The sequence below is a fragment of the Zosterops lateralis genome, assembly GCF_965231275.1.
Source record: "Zosterops lateralis genome assembly, chromosome: 4".
Lineage (NCBI taxonomy): Eukaryota > Metazoa > Chordata > Aves > Passeriformes > Zosteropidae > Zosterops > Zosterops lateralis.
The window spans coordinates 23,820,065-23,842,035 of NC_139765.1; the positions used below are offsets into that span (position 1 = coordinate 23,820,065).

Sequence of the window (21,971 nt, forward strand, 5' to 3'; positions counted from 1 at the left end):
ATGAACTTTATTTGTGACCATGCAATACTGAACACTTGTTAATATTCCTGAACCTGCACGTGAGCAGGGGTTTCCTAACTGACACCTACAAGACACATAGGTCAGGGTTAAGCCAGGGAGAAATAACTAAGGTTACACAATCCAGGCAGGAGGGAATAGCAGCCTCCAATGCATTTGGTAGTCTGGTTATGTGCAAGACTATTACTGATTCAACAGATACTGTAACATTCAGGATGCCCAAAGGGAGAGGAAATAAAAATAATGCTTAGAAGGACCATGAGTACATCCAGACTGTAAACACACTAGCCGTGCTTCATGCTTCCCAAAAGAGAAGGTGACAGCAAAGGGTGCCATCCACAGTGTTGTTGTGGCTAAGGCCTTCAGGTATCTGAAGCTTTCTCTGTGATGAGTATGTGCTGTCCAAGCTGTGTGGAAAACTACACTATATCCTCAGCTGAGGCATTTGCAGCAATGTGATGAGGAGTCTGTCCTGAGGGATCTTGGAAAAACAGTGTTTTCCTGGCTGCTGAACCAACATTACTTTTCAAGTCTGTGTAAGAAGTCTCTGGGTTTCCATCAGTTACTTCACCTGTGGGTGAAAAAACTATAAATGCCCTTACTGAACTTGAGCAGCAAGAAACTGTGATGCCAGGGCTACATGAAAGAAACTTTTCTAACTCTGCCTCTATCTAATTTTCAGGAGTACTGAAATTAGTATTTTTCTCACATTCTGTGTTTTAAAGTCCAAGGCTGAGAATGCTTGTCAAATATGCTCTTGGGTTTCTGTTTGGCAGGTGTTTGATGATTTCATCTTTATCTTCTTTGCCATGGAAATGGTCTTGAAGATGGTGGCCTTGGGGATCTTTGGCAAGAAGTGTTACTTAGGAGATACCTGGAACCGCCTGGACTTCTTCATTGTCATGGCTGGGTAGGTTGATAATTTCTGGATTTGTTTATTCTGGGTTTACTAGAGTCTTGTATAGAAAAGAAATGATGTAACTGAGGAGAAAGTTTCAACTCTGGTGTTACTCCGGTGCAGCTGCCAAGCTGGAATCAGGCACGCTGGGGTTGGCAACCAATGGAAGAAAGAGCAGGCAAGGTTGCTTAACTCAGCTGATGTGCAGCCATCTGTCTAGCACAACTTGAGTAGAGGGTGTTAATTTGTACCAGCTGAAGTGCTTGCCCAGAAACATTTCTGGGTTTTTGTGTTTTTGAAATGTCTAGGTAGAAGAGGTGTATGATGCCCTGAGAGGCTACCAGGAACAGAGGCTAGACAATGTCCAAGGAATAAAGCAGGTACCTATTAAAAAGCCTTCAAAGGATACACCTTGGGCAGTTCAATAGCCCAGCCGAGGCTACACACAAGATGGACGACGGGTCACAAGTTTTAACAGATTTATAAGTTCGGGTCCATTTACATATTGGGGTTAATTGTCCAGTTACAGCTTCACGTTAGGAAGTCCCATCCTCCCAGTTTGCACTCCTCAATTTGCCATTGTTTATACTTTTTGGGCTTGAAGCTGCAACAATGTCCTCGGTTCTTGAGCAGAAAAAGGATTGTTTTGTCTGACTACCCTGTGAAGAGAACTTGCTAACACTTTATATGAAGTTCAGAGTTATATACTAATGCAGTACAGAATCTGGAAAATAGAAAAGCTAAAACTTCATGGTTACATCATGTAACCTTTACCAGAACCAAACTAAAGCTAGTGTTTCTGTTTCCAGCAGCAGTGTTTCAAGGGTAGGAATGTAGAGGGTTTTATTTATTCAGGGCGCTTTTTTTTTTTTTTTTTTTTTTTTTTTTTTTTTTTTTTTTTTGATTGCACCAGTATTACCCGTGATACTATTGGGACAAGTTGACATTTGAGGGTTTTTTACAACAAAGTTGCTATGGTGAAGCTTTGATTTTCCCCTCTGCTTGTATCAAGTGGAAAGTGTACCAGAATTTGCTTGTTAAATCACAGCAAACTGTCCATTTCTGATACCAGTGGGATGTGCTTCCCCCCCTGGAATTCTAATTTTCAATTAGAATGTTTTGTGGTAAAATAAAAAAATTTAGAAATAAATATGTTATATTGCTCCTCTCACAGGAAAAAAGTGAACAAGAGAAGCCCTCAATTTTCTTTTCCTTTGGCCAGGAATTACCAGCTCCACTGTTGACTGAAAGTGCATGTATTAGTGACTGAGCTAGCAGTGAGTTTGATCTCACTTTACAGAGTTTTCCCTCATGGTGAGGAACAGCACTGTCTTTATATTTGCTTTTGACAGAGTTCTTCTACTGCAAGACTTGAAAGTCAGTTCCTCTGGAGGAGCAGATAATTGTTTGCTTCTGGGAGAAGCAGAGATTTTCAAATTCAGTGCAGCTGTAAAGATTTGAAGGCTGATTCTCGGCCAGGTTGTGCAAGAAAGGAAGACAAGCAGATGAAAGCTGTAGGCTTTTCTAAATTAACACACTATGTGTGAGATGGGAAGACCTTTCTTGTAGCTGAGCCTGCTGTGATTAACATCTGATTTAAAATGGACTGACATGAGGAATGTCAGTTAAAGCCCTTGAGACAGGGTGCTGAGAAAAGCCAGATCACTGTATGTTCTAGCCTGAGCTACTGGGTGGTAAGATTGCTGGAGACTGGATGCAGGGAAAGAAGACTAGCACAGCAGCCTTTGAGGAAGGAAAAGCTGGGTAGGTTTCAAAAGGGGACCTTGGAGCTGAGCCCATGGTGCTCCTCTGTGTGGGTGACATGCTGCAGTATGCTGGGAGACTCTGCTCCAGGTGGGCACAGGAAAACCAGCATATGAGGTAAAAAGGCTTGGGAATTGGGAGTCTTCTTCTGCCTAGGGTCCCTGCAAGCATGGTATGTGAGTGCTGCTGTCTGAAGAGATGGTGAAATCAGTGGGGCAACACTAAATGAGAGAGGGTAAGCCCAAATACTTCATGCAGAAAATAAGTGAAATCCACACTGCCTAGACAAGAAGGGAACAAACTCCCTTACACATTTTCTTCTGTCACCATTACTGGTAGGAATTTGAGGAGAGACACAGTCTTTTGTGCATCTGATAGCAGTACCAGGGAAAAGAAGCTCATATCTGAGCTTCTTTTAATGCCAAGGAGACTTTGAATTGACTCCTTAGCTATGAAGTAATCTGTGTGGAGGATTTTTTATTTCAGGTCCAAAACTGAAAGAAATTTGTTTCATGATTTCTATTCAATTGTTCTCATGAGATACGAGAATGAAATTATAGTAATCTCACTAGAATATCTGATCTCAAAGGACTTCTGCTAAAGAAAGATTTTTCCATTTAGTAATATAGAACTAATGACTATATATTTTGAGTTATAAAAGCTTGTGGTTATTAATTCATTATTCTTTGAAATTCATTAAAATTGTCTGCACTGTTTAAATCAAATCCAAGGCTTTAACTTCTCCTTACATACTGCAGGCTTTTGATTAACCTTAAATGTAAGCCTCAACCTTTATCCTTACTGATTCCACACCTGGATCATGGCCTCAGCTTACTGAAGCCATGTTGTCCAGATACTGCCTTAGCATTCTGACTTAGGGAGGACACCTAGCATTAGGTCTTCCACATCTTCTCCATGCCAGGAGTTAGATCCTGATTAGAGGCAAATCAGTTTTCTTTGAGAGCCTTCTCCTTTTCATCATCCTGCATTGCAGCGTGGGTCAATTGTGACTCGCTGCAACTTCCTGCAAGTGTCTCCCAGAGGAAGGTGTCTGGGCAGACGCACAGCAATCACACACCCACACACACCAGAGGTAACTTGCTGAAGAGGGAGGACAGGAAGAGCCTTTGTGGAGAAATCCAGTGGGGTTTAGTCCACCACACCAAAAGAGTCCAGAAGCAAAGATGCCGACAGTTAGAGGACCCAGGCTTATATGTGGGTAGAAGGGGGTGGAGCTAACAGTAGCAACCAATCACTGAGAGGTGTGAGTGGGAGGAGGGTGATTAATGACCAATAGAGAAACACAAGGGTAAACAGACAGGGCTGTAAACCAATGGGGTTACAAAGAACAGAGAAACTGCTAAACCCTAATCATTTAAGGTCAACTGCCTTAAATGATAGCCAAGTAACAGCCAACAGGGGGGTGCGGCACTGGGGTTGACTGACAACCTGTCTGTTAAACAGAGGGTCCATAGGAGAGGTTCAGGTGTAGGGGACATTCTTCCAAGGCATAGCCCCAGGAAATCCCCTAACCTCCATAAGCCTGGATTCTTGTTTTCTGTAAAGGAGGTCATAAACTTGGCTCCTAAGGAAATGTCCCTGATGTTGGGGAGCAATGCCAAGCCTACACTCTATGCAGCTTCTCTCAGTTTCAAGAATATAGGCTGTACTACCCAGCCCTTCCTCTTCCCTTCTCCCTTTCCAAATAAACACCAGCAAGATAGCAGAGGTTGCAAAGAATAGACTGTAGCATGGAAAAGCAAGGTGCAGGCAGGGCCCATTCTGTGGGGCATTCCTGGGCAGCTGAGATGTCTCCATCTAGTTTGCTGCCTGACAGCATGTTTTATCAAAGAGGATAATGACTATTTGGTGCTAAGGCCCCAGATAGTTTTTTGATTACATAAACCATGTATTCAGTATGTACATGTATTTGTAGTTATTTCTTCACTTCCTTGGAAAGCCAGAAGCTGTAATTTTAGTTAGCTAAATTCCCTCGTGTGCCCTTGCCCTGCTTGCCCCAGCAACCCAGCAGCTCAAGGAGGAAGACTTCATTGTCACTAAAAATATTCAGTTTCCATGGTGATAGGAGCTGACATCACCAGAATTTTCTCCCCTCTTGAACACTTCCTCCCCTAACCTCTTTCAATGTGTTTTTTTTCTGAATAGGTTAGGGAAAAACCCAAAACAACAGTTATAAGTTAATGCTCTCCCTCATTGTTCCCCTCAGAGCTCCAAAAATCATATGAAGCAATTTGGTTTGAAGAGTGCCAATGCTCTTGTGTGCACAAAAAAACCAGGGCTGCAGATTCAGCTTGTTGATGCTCTCGTTCCCAACTACTTGCTGGTGACGGGAGGTTGCAAGTTCCCAGATGTTTCAAGCAGACTGTGCCCGTCACCACCAGCTGTCCTGGTGGGAGTCCCTCTTCCTTTCCATTTATGATTAGGTCTTGTCTGCTGTCATTTGTTTCCCACAGGGATGGGTGTGTTTGGAGAGCTTGAACTGAGACAACTTCAGAGGGCAGCTTTCTCAAGCTGAGAGTGTATGATGGTTTCAAAGTTGAGATAATGAGAAAGCTAATCAGATTGGAAATGTCAGCCAAAGTCAATATGTGTGTGAATTTAGGGGGAGGGTCACTTGTTTCTAGGCTCATACTCATCAACTTTTTAAGCCAGGCAGTTCTCTAGCAATACGAGAGTGAACAATTGCCCCTACTCAATCTATTCTTGGAAACAGTTGTATTCACACGAGGTTGGAGATGTTGCCACTGTCTCTCTAGGAAATGAGATGTCATCCCTTTATATATCTGACCTGAGGATCTCCCTGACCTTGGGGGCATGAATTCCATGTAGGGAGTGGTTCTTCTGCCTCTCATGATCCAAGTGCTGTAATTAACCATCTGTGGTGAGAATTCTCTCTTTGCCCTATTCTGTGGCATCCCTGGGACATGTTAGGTAAATTAAGGGACAAAGGACTTCACTACACGGTGGGGGTGGTGGGGTGGTGGTGTTGTGATTACACGTGTGTCCCCAAAAATATGCCCAAAATCTTTCTCTAACTACTTGTTGTTTGAATTCCATTGACTGAGGAGAGGGTCTGTCTTTCACAGAATGCGGTCTTTACCTCTCTTCATTATCACAGTGGAGTTTGCCATGTAGATCTCAAAGTGTGGTCAAATTCCATCCTGTCCTTACCTTTGTTGTGAGGAATAGATTTTGGGTATTTTGGCACTTTGGGATATTCTTGCAGTGTTACTAAAAGCTTTTTAAAATGGTGCACTTCAGAACAAGACCCAGCATTCTGTCAGAGCTTCAGTCTGTTTCAGTGCCGTTGGTTGCCTTACTAATATTGTCTTACTATTTCTGCCTGAAATTTCCTGTATCCTATAGCCAAGTATTGTAGTAGCCTGTCCATTCAATCACAGCACCTCACTATCAATTCATTCAGCTGCTTTCTTAATTGCCTCCAAGCTTGATTGGTTGGTTTGTTTGGGTTTTTTTTCTGTCTCCTCTTCTGAAGAGAGGAACAGTAAACTTTGTTCACAGATGTATGTTGGTTCCATTTTTTCACACTGGAATACATATTATTTGCATTTCCAAAGCAGTTCATGCTGTTCTATAACTTGTCATCTTCATTTCTTTTCTGTTCTTCCAAAAATATGCCTCAACTGCAAAATCCCTCAGTGACTTTTTTTAGTTTTCTGTCAGGTTGTAATAAATAAATAAAGAACAGAGTGGCAAGAATTGTGTATTACAGAAGTACATCTGCTCGCAAATGAATCCCCATTTAGTGTTGCATGTGAGGTTTATTACTTAGTTTTTCTCCAGCTAATGTATGTCATGATGATTACATATCATTCCAGCCATATCAACCTAATTACTTATGTGAACCAGACTTGTAATCTCATAAGAGATTATAGTACATTAGTTCGATGATGTCTATTTTTCCTTAAACTTGTATGGAGTATGGTTAATTTTGCTATCCATTTTTAATCCATAATCTATCCAAGATGTGTATTGACAATTTCATTACTGTATTGTCACCAGCATCATTCCTGTCATTGAGATCACTGTGTACTGGCACAACATCAGAATTCCTTTGACCCCTGGATGCTTTCCCAGTTTTCTGAGTCTAATCAAAAATTATAAAAAAAGATCTGGTCCAGATATTTTCTGGCTGTCTCTTTTAAAACTCTTGCATACAGATTGTCCAGGCTTGCTTATCTTAGAAAATCCCTATTTGGGCACAGCTGAAATACTTGATCACAGCTGGAGCTGAAATTAGCTGATTATGATCAATGGTGCATATACATCATCTGACCTTCCCCAGAGGACTTTTTTTATTTTTTTTAACTGATGTTTTCTGCCTTTTTTACACTGTTAGTGATAATTCTCTTTTCTTGTTCCAAAACTTAGACCATCTTACATTCTCTTACAAATTTTCTACAAGTCTACCTCCTAATTTATGTTCATGGGTATCACTTTCCCTTCTCCTGCTATTACATTGCTGCTTTTGCTTTCACTTATGTTGTACTATCTTTTTAGCCTGTTCACCTTTCTTGTCTCTCCTGAAGCTTCTTGGATACCTGATAAATATTCCTAAACACCACTTGATTGTGCTCCACAGCTCATGAATTGAAGTCTGACTAGTTTGACACTTGGAGCTATTTAAAAGATATGTAGATGTGACTGGTGCTTAAGGACAGGGTTTAGTGGTGGACTTGGCTAGGTTGAGTTGCACTCAGTGATCTTAAAGGCATTTTCCAATCTAAATGATTTTATGGCTGTTTCTGTATGTTTTCAAATTCTTTTCTATGGCCTCTCAAATCCACCAGATATATCTGGTACTGTTGATGAGCTTACATGAGTTTGACATAACATATGCAATCAAGTTCTAGAATACTTTTTTTTAAAGAACTTGTCTTCCATTATTGAATACAATTTTCTGTGATTTGTAAGGCTGAGAACTTCCAAGGAGATTTAAGTACCCCCAATGCATTGCTCAGATTTAATTCTTAGAGGTGGATTGGGAGAGTGATTTTATCAAGAAAGCTGGTCAGCCTGTATTCTTGCGTGATCTGGACATACCTAATCACATCATAGAATCATAGATAATCAGGGTTGGAAAGGGTCTTGTGGGGTCTCCAGTCTTGTTCAAAGGAGGATCAACAGCAAACTCAAGTTAGAGTTTTCCAGTCAAATCTTGACCCACCACAGATGGAGATGGCACTATCTCTCACCATCCCAGCCCCAACGCTGATGTGTCTCTGTTACTGGTCTGAAACTCTCTTTCCTCCCTGTTTTTGTGTTTGTTGTGTCTTGTTCTCCTGCCATGTGGCACTATGAAGATTCCGGCTTAATCTCACTGACTGCCTTGTAGGTAGCAAGGAACTGCTGTTAGGTCCCACCAAAATCAACCCCTCTCCAAGCTAAACAAGCCCATGTCCTTCAGCCTCTCCTCACAGGACAAATGCTCCAACTCTGAGCACCTTGGTGACCCTCCACTGAACTTTCTTCAATTTATCAACAACTTCTTTTATTGGCGGGCCAAAAGTGAATGTGCTGTTTTAGACATGGTCTACCAAGTGCAAAGTAAGGGGCATAATCCCTCCCTCATCTGCCTGCTGCAGTCTGACTGGTGCAGGTTGGTATGTCATTGTCCTTCCCTGTGTAGATCTGTCCCCCAGGACTGGCAGCTCCTTTTCAGCAGCACCACTGTCCATCAGTCCAGCCCAAATACAGGACCTTGCATTCATCTGTTGAATTTCATGAGGCTCCTGTCAGCCCATTTCTCTAGCAAGGAGGAATTCTCTGTATGGCAGAAAATTTATCTGTAAGTATTTAGTCCCTGATTCTGTACTAGAAAATGCCATTTTTGACAGAGTGTATTACTCTCCCTCTCTTTCTGTCCACTAGAGCCTCCCTGCTAGGTTAAAATCCTCGATTTTAATGTTACTTTCATGCAGATTTTCCCACCAGGCCTTCCTAATGCCATTAAGGCATTATGTTCATAAAATGAACAATTTTTATTCTCTTTAATCCTTAGGCCCCTGGCACAGGTGTAGAGATGACACTATTTTTCTCTTCTTTACATCTTTTAATGCCTTGATTAGTTTTGTTCTTGACACGGAGGTTCTGGAAGAATTAACTCTTTTTCCTAGTTTTATCACTTTCCCCTTTGGTCTTTTATTTAATCTTCTGACTGGTCTTTCAGTTTTCTAAAACCTAATTTTTCTTCTAGTGAAATGCTGGTTAATATTTCTGCACAAGATTAACCCAGTTCTCTGCCAGTCTCATGCTCTATGTGGCTGGCCAAGCCAGCACTTCATTACCAAATTACTCCATCACCTTTTTGCCTACTGGCCAGAATGTCCACTAAGGAGTTCAGCTGAATATTTCCTGTCCAACTTCTTCAAAATAGGACACAAATCCAAGTCTATAATATGTCTTATCTATCTATAAGATAGATAAGACATATCTATATTTTCTTATCCATCATGATAAAAACATCAAATAGTTTCAAAACACATCATGATGGGTAAATACTGTCCTTGAAGTCTGAAAGCCTTCCTAAATTTGCTTTTTAGTTTCACCTGTAGTATGGCAGCACAGCTCTCCTGGTATCTTCATTTCTTTTCCAAAGCCTCCTTTCGTTTCTGAGTAGTTATGCAGCCTTTGGAAAGGGTTTTGTACAGCTGAAGATCTCTTCTGAGGCAAGCCTGACAGCCCCTTAAGCTGAGCAGAACACTTCTCACTCTCTGTGCCGTTTGGCTAGTTGCTTCTTCAGAGTCATTTATGCAGCTTCCACACTGTGAGTCTGGAAAGTATTTCTATTAACTGAGATATTACTTTTACATTTTCTTTCTGATAGTTATCTACTGTCCTTGAGTTCTGTTTCCCATAATTCCCTAGATACAGCATTCTTTCCAAAAACTTGGAGTGATGATGCTTCCCAAATTCATCCATTCAAGCTTTTCAAATGTGTGCAGCATCAGTGTGAACACCAACTTTCTCCTTACATGGAAAGCACTTATGGCCCCATGTTCATCCCTCTAAATTTCAGCCTAGGAAAGGGAACTGGCAGCTCTCTGAAGGATGTACGGTACCAACCCCCCATCCTCAAATGCCCACCTGTTTCCAAGAAACAAATCCATCACTGTGTGATGCCCTTCCACACTGGGAAGATGTCTATTAGCCTGAAATACACCAACTGGTCTTAATCTCATGAGATGGGGAAATTTTGCCAATCTTCTGCTTTTTCTTTACTTTCAAATAGCTGCAGTCCTTCGAGGACCTGGCCAGAATTTGCATAGTTATGAATTTAAAATTTATGTTATGATTTAAAGTTATGATTTAAAATCTCAGATCATTAAATACATATTAGCAGCAGGATAAACAGCAGAATGCTCAGAAAATCCTAGTTAGCTAATGTTCTTTGCCAAATAGAAGTCTCTATAAAATTATGGCAAGTTAAAGAAAACTGTAATAAATATAGCAATTAGGTGTTTCAAGTAATGATCAGAAAAAGATGGAAACCAGCAAGCAGCAGGCTAAAAAATAGCATCTTAACCAAAGGTAGAAATAGCAGCAGCACAGCCCTCCCCTCAAACATGCACTCTCTTTTTCCTCCTTAATGATACTAATTATTTCATTTGCTTTCTCCAAGTAAAGCTATCCCTATATGTGCAACATATTGAAATGAAAGCAGTCATCAAAACGAAATGAATCACACCAGAGAAGAATCAAAACAAGGAGGCAGCACTACCCTGCTTGTAATGTGTAGTTCTCAATTATTGCCTCTGATTTTTTGCATTCCTGAATGCTAATTCCCTACCATGTGACTATTAGGTTTCTTTAAAAAAAACAAAACACAACGCCCTCAAAAAGGTAAAAAAGGTAAAACCAGCAGGGTTTACAGGACCAAAATGCAGACATTCTTTTTTTTTTTTTTTTTTTTTTTTTTTTTTTTTTTTTTTTTTTTTTTCCCTAAGCAGTGAAATACAGAGCTCAGAGCCTGTGTTCTGACTCTTGTTTTTTAAAAGTGAGGCCCCATCACTTGCATTCAGTCATCTGAGCTTGGAGAGTCCTTCTGGCTTTCTTATCACAGTGTGAAAACCTGCTTATGTCTTTTCATATCATGTCTCTGAAACTATTAAGAGACTCTGACATTTTCTCTTAGTACACAGTTTGGAGAGAAATCTGAGTGTTCTAGGGTGTGAAATAATCACATTCCAGGCAGCAAGGGACCAGTCTCACAGACTCTGGAAGCTTTCAGCAGCTTTTGCTTGCACAGCAGTAAAAAAACCAAAAAAACAACAAACACAAGTAAAAAAATATTTTGTACTGGAGAGGGGAGTATTGCAACTCCCCCCTATTGTAACTGGAGGTTACATTTTTAGGAATATGAAGCATCATAACTCAGGAGTTGGCTGTGCAATTAGTAATTGATCTATCACTCTCTAAGGAAATGTCTTTTTACTAACAGAATTATAGATTATTTATTATTATTATATTTTATAAATGGGGAAAAAGAGTGTAATTTTCGCATTTCTTGGTTTACTAGCAAGGCTTCTTTTTTTAAACTTCTGTCTTTCAGTTTTTGTATCAGCAGGGAGTTGTCGTTTTGCAGCATAATGAGCTCTAAATTTAAAAGAGATAAGCAGGACTACTTAGCTTAGTACACTGTGGTTTGCAGAGCAATTTAGAGGCCTACTGTGTTATTCCACTTTTTTTGTGGTAGATGTTGAAAGGATTTTGGATCATCTGTTTAGAGTGCATGTTGAAGCCTGGCCCCAGAAGCACCAAACTGTGCAAAATAGGTGCAAATGCACAGTTTTGTTCTTCTATCTATATAGATATATCTATGTATCCCAAGAGAGCTGATAGGAGGGTCAGTGGTGGGATCTGCCTGGCAGCCCTATGCCTTCTGCACCACAATGTCCACATAGCAAAAGATCAGGTCCAAATAATGAAACAGTCTTTAACTTTTGCCATAGCCTGCTGGACCTTTGGGGAAAATAAAGATGTGGCTCCAGCTGTAGAGCAAAATGGTGGGTATGGGCAGAAATCTTAAAAAAAAAAAGGTCCTGGCTGGGAGCCCTGCTGGGCTGGCAAGTAGCCTGTCTGTATCTGCTGGTTTATGTGCTGCATCCTGTGGCTGCAGATTCTGAGTGGAAGCAATAGCCCCTACTCTTGCTCAGTGTCTGGTCAAGCCTCATCAAAATCTCCTGATTCTGCTTCTAATATGTCCAGATGGATTTACAAGAGATTGGATTAATCTTCCAACTCTCTTTGTGTACGAGCTCAGGTATGTCCAGACTTAGCAAGGGATGACAGGAGGTGTCTTTAATGCCACAGGTGCCCCATGCTCTAGACCTTTATCTGTATACTCTTTTTCCTGTCTATCTGTATGCTCTTCCTCATGCCTCATTGCTGTTACTCCAGTCCTGCTGGTCCCCACTATCCAGGCAGTTGTGGATGGCAGTAAGTGGATTTTACTACCTCCCTTCCCTTTCCACAACACAGATTCAGCTGACGAAGTCTCTGGCCAGCCTTGTTCTCCAAGTTTCCTGCCCATTTGCTACACCTCTGCCACAGAGGACTAGGCCTGTATGGATCTAGTGATGCATATGCCTTTTTTTTACTTTCCTTTCGCCAAGGTGGCTCAATAATGTCAGGGGGGAGATATGGGACCATTGGAATATATTGTCCAGTGCAAATACTAGCTTTGCTTCTTCTTTTGTTCTTCTTTTCTTCAGTTTTTGAAGCCAGAGCAGAGGCAGTGAGACCTTCTTCTCATCCTGGTGTGTATGACTGAAGTGGAACAATTTAGGGGTAAATCAGTCTCCCACCACCCCACAAACTTCAGGTGGAAGATCTGAACTCATATATCAGGGGCTAGACATTTTGGTAAATGGAGAGATGTCAGCTCCAACTTTTGGCATAGATAAAATTTCAGCCAGGGAAAACTGATGGTCCTAATTTTTCCTATGGATTCCTATGTTCTAGATCTTCAAAATAGTAGAAATTCCAGTTTGATAAATATGATTGCCAGATCACGGAGCCGAGGACAGAAAGGCATATTCCTGTATACAGAAGACATTGATTAAATCCCATCTAGCTACAGTATAGATACACACCAGTCTTTGAGCCCTGACATAGCTGAGAAGCTGAAGGAATTCAGAGCAGAGATCAACTAAAGTCTTCTGCCCTGGTCACATCAGGTGCTCATAGATGTAGGGATCAAATGGAAGTCCATGGGCAGGAAAAGCTTCACTTTCCACAGAGACTCATAGCAAATCTGAAATTACAGCTAGAAGGTCCCAGACATGAAATTTTTGGCTTCAGTGCCAAACCTAAATTTATTTGAAAAAAAAATATGAATTGATTAGATTGCAGTTAATAAGATTTCAGTTGAAAACTTCTATCAGAGAAGGGGTTTTGACAAAAACATACTGGCTTTGTGTAATAAGAAAATACTGCCTCTGTATTTTTCATGAATGATTTCAGAGTAAGTTTTAAATACCATTTCTTGACTGCTAATTTTCAGCAAAAAGACATTCAGAAGCCAAGATTAGGAAAGTTAAAAAGTATTTAATAAAGGTATAAGGAGATGTAAATATGAAGAGGTAAATGGTAACGTTTGAACTGTTTTAATAATGAATTTCATAAAATGTAACTGCAAGGTAGCATCTGGCCAGACATTGCATAAGTATATTATCTTGGGTCTCATGTGCAGCATATGAAGTCTGAATTTTCTGGATTCCTTATGTGGCTTTTGTATTGTCACTATGTCTATTTTAGATAGCCTTAGCTTTATTCCTCCATCCTGCTGATCAGTCTGCACTTCTGTGCCTGGCACAGAGCCACATGGGCTGTGCATTTCTGCTGTTGAACAATGAGTGCTGCTCCTCTTGAGTGCCAAGGCAGATCCAATCCCACTCTCAAGCTCACAGGTGCAGAGGACAAAATAAGTGCTAAGCTGTAGCTGATGAAGCTATTCTGATGTTGTTAAAGCCTTACGAGCATTGAAGGTTTCTATGCCCCCTTGTCCCTGTGTACTTGCTGTCTGCTCCAGTGGCGTGACACAGGACAGAGGTACACGAGACCAGGCACATTCTGGACAGGGTCAGTGTGCTAACAAATTGCTCGCTTGTTCCCTGCAGTAGCTTGGTTTCATATCTGTTTAACTCCAGATCTTTTGTGTGTTCAGCTGAGCAGATTAACCTAAATGGAAAAATACGAAGGAAAGTCAAGGGGCAAATGGAAAAAGTGGGAATTAAGAAGAAAGATTAAAATGAGGGGTGGAAATATTGCAGGCAGGCATGTTTCAGAGGGATGTAAAGAGGCAGGGAGCAGGTGCGATGCCTTGAGAGTGGGGAGGGAGGCAGAGCTCAAATGGAGAGGTGTCTGCCAGGCATCCCTCTGCTTCTGCAGGATGAACCCCATGCATGCAGCCAGTGCCCCTGTCCCATTTCTCACCCTGACTGTGTTCCCAACATGCATCAGTCTTGAGCTGTGTGGTGTGAGGACACTGCCTGTGCGTGTGCCTGTGCCTCACTCCCTCTCCTTCCAGAAGAGTTTCATGTGTAAGGTTTTGAAAAGAGAACTGCTAGCAAGGGAAGAATTACTGTAAATATTCAATTATCTTGACATCTCAGTGCTCAAATTCTATCACAGATGAGAAGTTTGTCTGATTTAGCATAGTTTAAGCTTCTGAACCTGTCCCTCCACTCACCCACTCACACAGGAGGTCACAAAATACTTTAGTGATGCCAGAAATGAACTGCTGTTTCCCTCAGAATAGATGCATTTCACTCTGTTCCTTCATGATAAACAGAAAGGACTCAAAACCAGCACAGTCTTTTTTTCCTTTCCTCCCCTTCCCACATCCTAGACTTTGCCTGGCTACCCCTAGACCTTAAAGAATTTATGGTGTTTACTAACAAGACATGCTTAAAGTAGCCAAGAAAGAGAGGAGAACAAGATGAAGGGTAGTCAGGTCATGGGGGCTACCCTTGCTCATGGCACTGAGCTGCTACAAGGCAAGGACAAGGAACCTGGGACTCTGCTGGAGTTCAATAGGTGGCAACCATTTTGTACTAACTGTAACATTACCTTGGTTTACAAACACCCAGGAAGCACAGGGTTCTGCAGGTTGCTGATGTGATAAGGATCCAAAACCCAGCTGCCCGCGAGTCCAAACAAGTGCAGTACACCTGACCCACCACCACAAGATCCCTAGACGCAGGAAATGTGAACCTCCTGACATAAACCTGCTGACAGCTTGTGATGAATCACTTTTTGCCATGAGTCCTTTTGACTCTGTGTCAACCTGGCATCACCTCCACATATGGTATTAAGAGCCAAAACCTAGAGCAGGTTAAGTGTCCACAGTTTATAGACTGTGGGGAACAGGGCTAGCTGGAGAACTATAATAGCAAAGAGAGCTGGGCTAGCAACCCCTGAAATGCTGCAGGTGCCTGGAGACTCCACCAGAGTCACTTAAAGATTTTATTTTATTAGAGAATGGAGGTAACATCTGGATTTATCAGTTTTACGTATACAAAAGATGGGTGAGTTTTTGGTAATCAATGGAATTTCACTGCACTTGGTCATCTGCTTTGTGTGGGCATGCTACCATTGCACAAAGAGAAGAGTGATCATAAGCTGATGCTGAAGTGATTGCTAGAAATGAAAAGGAGAAAAAGAGAGGCCCTAATTCAAAATTACACTGGAATTGTATTGAAGTTGTTTGGATATAATCTGAGTGTGACTACAATAGTAATATCTCATCTGCAGCGATTTAAGCATCCTGGATTTCTCTGCTATTACAGCCAAGACCAGAAGGTCTCAGGAAGACCTGCAGGCAGAAGGGGTGTGATAATTGAGCTGAAGCCCGGTGGCCTGCTAGGGCTGAGTTCATTTTTGTTACAAGTCGCTCTCTAAAAGATTTAGTAGTTGCCCTTTCCTAACCCATACTTGGGAGTAGCCTGCTGTTTTCCCTGGCAGTGTGATTTTCTTTTCAGCTTTTTTGTCTGGCTACACTGGAATGTAACGGCAGTGAATCTGGACACTGAGGGCTGCAGGAGGCTGGCTTGCTGCTGTCTGAACCACAGAGTTGAGTTAAGGCACCATTTGTCTTGTGCTGAAAGGACCCATGGTCACTCCTTGGACGACTGATAATTTTCTAGTGACACAGGGACAGTCCTACATAGGTGGCAAACTCATTTCAGCTTGGAGAAGGCAGTAATGTGCACCTGGTTAAGGTTACTCACATGCTGCAGCCACAAGAGGACAAAGCCCAAATGGTTTGAAAATATTTTAAAATTAATCTTGCATGATTAAGACTAAGAAAAGCTGTCACCTCACCCACTGATTTCATGTCACCCTAGCACTGTGCTTTTCCCCTGTGCTTGGTTTCTCTGAGGATCACAGTATTATTCAGGACTTCTCATTTGGCTCCTCACAGTTCAGAAAAAAAACCCAAAAACTTTTTGAAATTAGATGTATTTTGGGCCAACAGCTTACTTGGCATTTGACTCTGTTTTGGGTTGTTCTGCTACTGCTCAAAAATATGTTTGGTTTTTTGTCTTCAAGGGAACCCAGTTTGGAAATGGGTGTTTTTAGGAGAGGAAAAGAAGTTCAGTGGGACTTCACCAAACTTGAGGCCTTTATGTTTCTGTGCTTATGCATACACCCACAACAGACTGCAGCATGGGGACTCCTTCAGTCAGGAAGCTGCTTCTATGTGTCAGCCCTCTGTGAAGAGCTGTTAGCTCATGTCCTGGGAGCACTACAATTCTGTCTGTAGTGTGCTTTGCCTGTAACTGTAATTCCAAAGTTTCAGTAGGTCTGTCTAATTCTGGAGCAACAACATGCTGATGAGACAATCTTGCTTTATTTGGAGCAAGGTTGGTCAGTGCTTACTCAAGGCCCTTTCACTGTGTGCCTTTGCACCACACAGAGATGTCCTGTAGTCATGTCCATGTGTTTTTATCTCTGTGTGTTCCTCCTCCTTTTGTACCTACTTCCCAATTTCATCTGACTGGATCCTAAGCCTCTGTTTATCACTAATTCTTTCTGTAGGCTGGTTGAACATTTCTGCTTGGCTTGGGGTCCGGGCTTTTTTTTTGAGGGGAGTGGGAATATTTTGATTATCTGCATGAAATTCCTTGTCTCTTCTGTACTTGGTATAGGTGGAACTGATAGCTCCAGGGAGGTAAATGAATGCCACTGCATTTCAGAGGAAGAATTATTTCATGCAATTACTCTAAAAGTGCATGAGAGAACAGGCTGAAAGGAATGAGGGAGAGAAAGAAACAGAGGATCAGAGAGGATAATCGCAACACTTTGACAGGTTTACCCCATCATATTTGAAAATCTATCACTCTGACAAGTCCCCTTCATGAAAGGTGTAGACAGAAAACCAGGTATTAGCTCTTCAAGGTCCTCTTGAATGGAGGGTAATCAATAGAAGGATCAGTCCACTGCTCCATTTCACTTGATGATTCTTCCTGATTATTTTTTACAGACTGGCTGTACCCCATTTCCCTCTCAGTGTCTCACTTTAGCTCTCTCATTTAATTCTCAGTGATTCCTGGTCAGGGGGATTTGGGTAAACTTTAGGTTGATTTGTGGGTCTTTCTGTATAAATTATAATGTTTTTGTTCTGAGAAAGGGTGCAGCAATAAAAGATTGTCCTTTCAACCCCTTCATCTCTCTTGAGTCTTGTTAAAAGGCCAAGGAAAAGGGAACTTTGTGTAGTTTCATTATTCATGTCTGAGAAGGGATTCAGTAGAAGCAGTTCCTGTCCTGACTCTGCTGCTATTTCACCTGCCAACTTTGTCATCCTCTTGATCCCATGTGCAGATTAGAGTTAATCAAGGGAAGCTGCTGACAACAGCCCTTGTCTTCCTGGAGGCCTCCTGCACCTCTGAAACATGAAAATGTGTAAGATGCTTTGAGGTCCTCAGGTGGAAATTTCTGGCCAGGATAAATTATCATTATAATAGTTTCCCACCATGCTTTCAAAGAGACAGGCCATTTGCCATACTGGGTGAGAAGAGTACACTGGGCTAAGGACTGCTGGCCCAGGTCACTTTTTGTCACCTGCACCTGCTGCTCTTGCAGCAAAGCCAATGCATGAGTCACAGCTATTTGCACTTTGAGGTTATTTACAGCACATGTTGTTGGGTTAGGAAAGATAAGGTCTAGCATATGTTCTAAAATTAGGTTTTTCTCCTCCTCTTGGTTGGTGTCAAAAAGGAGTGATTCACAGCCATGGGGGAAACCTTTCCACCTAGTCAAAATAATTAAGTAAGAGGCTTTATTTCTGTGTGAGATAAAACAGGTTTAGCTGAAGCTGCATCCTGAGACCATACCCTGCAGTGGGAGATGAGGGGTACACAGGGAGCACCCCACTGTGCTGCAGGTAACTCCCAACAAAACTGGCCACACAGCTCTTGTCCTGCTGGCCTCATGTGCAATGGCCATGTGGGCCCTGGCCCAGAGTGCCAGGATGAAGCTCAGGCTTCATCCCCACAACTTCCAGAAACTTTTCAATGAAGAAATGATAAACCTGTGGCTCAAGCCAAAATTGTGATTTTTTTTAAACTTCCTTTTTCTCTCTTTTTTCTCTCTCTCTCCCTCTCTTTCCCCTTCTGCAGGATGGTGGAATACTCCCTGGATCTCCAAAACATTAACTTGTCTGCAATCCGTACTGTCCGTGTCCTGAGACCCCTGAAAGCTATCAACCGTGTGCCCAGTAAGTTGTGCTTCCCTTCCACACCTCTCAGCTCAGCTTCTGAGGAGGACATGATCAATAAGGCTGCCTGTGGTGGTGTTGTCCCAGCAGGGTTCAGGTACAAAATGAATAGAGGCTTCTGTAGGGCTGTGTGCAGGTTCTTCCACATCACAGGGCCAAGAGGTGCTGTTGGATGAGCAGGAAAACAACAGTCTCCCAGCATATCTGCCCTGATTGTCCTTTGTGCATCGCCACACTGATGGAACTTCAAGAACTGAAGGTGAACAATATGCAGTAAATGAAAGTGTTTTTTCTTTGTCTTACTGAAAGACACCACAGTTTTAATGATGTCTGTAGCCTCAAAAAGGCCTGTGTGTGAGGTCTGAAGAAGGATGAGCTTTAAGAAGCAAGGAGAATTAGTTTGCACAGGCTTTCACAAGATCTTCAAGATCCTCACATCTGAAAAAGTTTCATGCTGTTACAGGTTAGGGGCATGTAGCATCAACTAATTTTTCTTTCCTCCTCACCTTGCGCTTTGTATTTTCTCTTTTGTGCCAGCTATCTCCTTTGTGAGCCAGGCCTGGGGCTGCTAGGGCTGTGCCTGAGCCTGGATGTGTCAGCCCTGGGAGACTTTAGGCATTTCTTCTGCAAGTTTTTCAGTCTTACAGAATGGCAGGAAGTCTCTTTGCTGTTCTCCATAATCTCCCTGATCAGGCTATCTGCAGTGGCTAAGCCCTCGCCAGAGGTCTCATAATCCTTCTCTCAAACTCAGAGGCTCCTTTTTCTTTTCCAGACCTGAGAAAGTTTGCACAGTTGACTTCCTAGTCTGCATCATATGCTTTCCCTTGTGCTAAAGTAATTTTCATTATGTCACCTATTTCTTGAACATGCTGTGGAGGTGGACTTCAGAGACTCTGGCTTCATGCAAAGCTCTTCTGTAAAAGGATCTTGTCCCTCTTCTTGGATGCACTTTTATCTTTGAGCAATAGCCTTGAACAGAAGGTGCTGAAAGGTGTGAAAGAGAAACTGAGGCACAGTCCTGTGTGCCCAGCATGGCAGGAGAGGACCAGGCAAAAGAGACACTGGTTGTGACACTGAGCAAACAGCCAGGAATGTAACAGATCCATCATGGGATGACAAAGATGAGGTTCAAGATAAGCTTTTGGCTATTCACTGTTAGCAAAACAACTCCCACAGTCTGTCTCCATCTCTCTGGCCCTTCTCCAGAGAGAGAAAAGCTGGAAGCCAGCCCTGATCGAGGTTGATGCCTTGAGACCTAGAACAGAGGCTAGACAGTGTTCAAGGAATAAAGCAGGTACCTATTAAAAAGCCTTCAAAGGATACACCTTGGGCAGTTCAAAAGCCCAGCTGAGGCTACACACAAGATGGACGACGGGTCACAAATTTTCACAGATTTATAAGTTTAGGTCCATTTACATATTGGGGTTAATTGTCCAGTTACAGCTTCACGTTATGAAGTCCCATCCTCCCAGTTTGCACTCCTCAATTTGCCATTGTTTATACTTTTTGGGCCTGAAGCTGCAACGATGTCCTTGATTCTTGAGCAGGAAAAGGATTGTTTTGTCTGACTACCCTGTGAAGAGAACTTGCTAACACTTTATATGAAGTTCAGAGTTATATGCTAATGCAGTACAGAATCTGGAAAGTAGGAAAGCTAAAATGTAAGGCATAAGGGTAGGACATTTCTGCAAAGGGGTAGCCTGGAGGCTGTGCATGGCAGGCTAAGCCATTCCAGGAAGATATAGGCAGCTATGTGAAAGCACCACCATCCTCATATTGTGCAGCGTCCTTTCCTCCCTGCTTCATCAGGTGTGCCATGAATTTGTGCTCAAAGACTGCTTTGAGAGACTGCTCCCTGTTATCAGGGTAGACACAACCTTGGAGGCAAATAGAAAAATCTGGAATGATATCCAGTTAACTCTTTCAGATGTCTGCCATTTAAATTGCTGGACAAAGGTGGTCAGGAGGAGAGCTTGCCTGGCAGAAACTTAAGGCTTTCTATTATTGCTATTTATCTCCTGGAACAGCCAAGAGCTGCTCCAGGGAGGAACAGCATGAGCGACGTCTATACTGATCCACCAGGGATCTGCTCCATGCATTCAGAGGCATCAGAGACACTTTCCATAATTTTTCCTGGCCTTTGCAGAGCAGATGCCATTGAATTTCTCCTGGCTGTCCCTGGCCTGACACTGCCTGTTTGCTCTTTTCATCAGTATAGAATATACCTATATGAAATTGATGCTGTTTTAATTTCCAGTCTGTGGTTAAACCTTTAGGTATTTTTTTCTTGCTACATAAATCTGTGGTTATATACAGAGAACATTTTGGAAGAAAGACATCCTGCCATTAATTAAAACAAAAAAAGAGAAAGAAACGGGATTCCCTGGGAGAGGGAGCATTGACTTGAGGGCTGAAAACTAGTGAAGAGGCTGTAAACAAAGGCTTGTGATAAATGGGAATGAGCTGCATTAGAAGAAGGTGCCCAGTGGGCTACAACAAACATAATTAATAAGACCTTTGGCCACAAATCTTTTTTTAATGTCTTTTTAAAGTTCTTCATTACTAATCTGAAGCAAGAGGAAAGTCTGTTGGTGAGATTTACTGATGATACCAAGCTAGAGGTGTTGCAAGTGCTACAAAAGAAAGTGGGAAATAGGACAGCAGGAGGTAGAGGGAGATTTAGGTCGTGTCTGTGAGTGTGAGATGTCTGGGGAGAAGCAAGGAGTGGGGGAGGTGGTTAATCCCAAAGGCAGATATTTGGCCAAGTTCAAAAGGCTGTGATGGGACAGGGGGGCCCAGTGTTCACCTTGGACATTTCAAAGGCTTCCACATGGACACTCAGGTAAAAACTGATTTTCTCAGGGGAGTCTGGCTGTGTGGACTAAATAATGGCACTTTATTATCAGAAGAATGAACAAAATTATTTGGAACCTGACTGATTAGAACGTGAGTGGAAGAGTGCTCAAGTGGTCTGTCAGGTAGATTATTTAGTGCCTAAAGAACTCTACTAATCTGCCAGTGTTTGAAAAGTCCACATATTTATGTGAGAAATTTCTGGAGAAGTTTGAGAGAAATTTCGTACTACATGAAGGAAAAAAAAAAAGGTGATACCAGAAAATTAGAAGAGAGGAAATTCAGAAGGAATTTCTAAGGAAACAGTAGCAACGTAGCAGAGGAAAAAGTTAAATAAGTTTATTTTATATTCTTGGCAGGTGGGCAAGGCTGAAGTTCAAACGTCCAAATTCCCAAATCGGATGTGTCTAAATTCTGCTTATGTGTGCTTATTTATAATATTCTACTGAAAGCCCTTCCTCACACACAGTGAAAGTGACACTACTGAGGCTTTGAAACAATATTCCACAAGGAGTTGGCAAATTCTATTTGCCAGTGCTGTATTCATTATCTATGGTATAAACGATGCATGTAAGGATGTAAAGTCCCTCTGAATGTTTTGGTTTGGAAAGACAGATGTCTGCTAAGGAAGGCAGGAGGCTCCCTTGGAATGGAGAATGTAAACCCCCTTCCTCC

At 42.0% G+C, this 21,971-nt stretch overlaps 1 protein-coding gene across 1 annotated transcript in view; it reads left to right on the plus strand.

The window, feature by feature from the left end:
• The window catches only part of CACNA1I (calcium voltage-gated channel subunit alpha1 I), a gene marked incomplete at both ends in the record, with an annotated part of 160,586 nt that overhangs the window by 75,889 nt on the left and 62,726 nt on the right, over positions 1-21,971 (plus strand). Inside the window, 2 exons of the mRNA XM_083860601.1 lie at positions 795-928; positions 18,346-18,443. Coding sequence (XP_083716727.1) covers positions 795-928; positions 18,346-18,443 — 232 coding nt within the window. The remainder of the gene's footprint in view (positions 1-794; positions 929-18,345; positions 18,444-21,971) is intronic.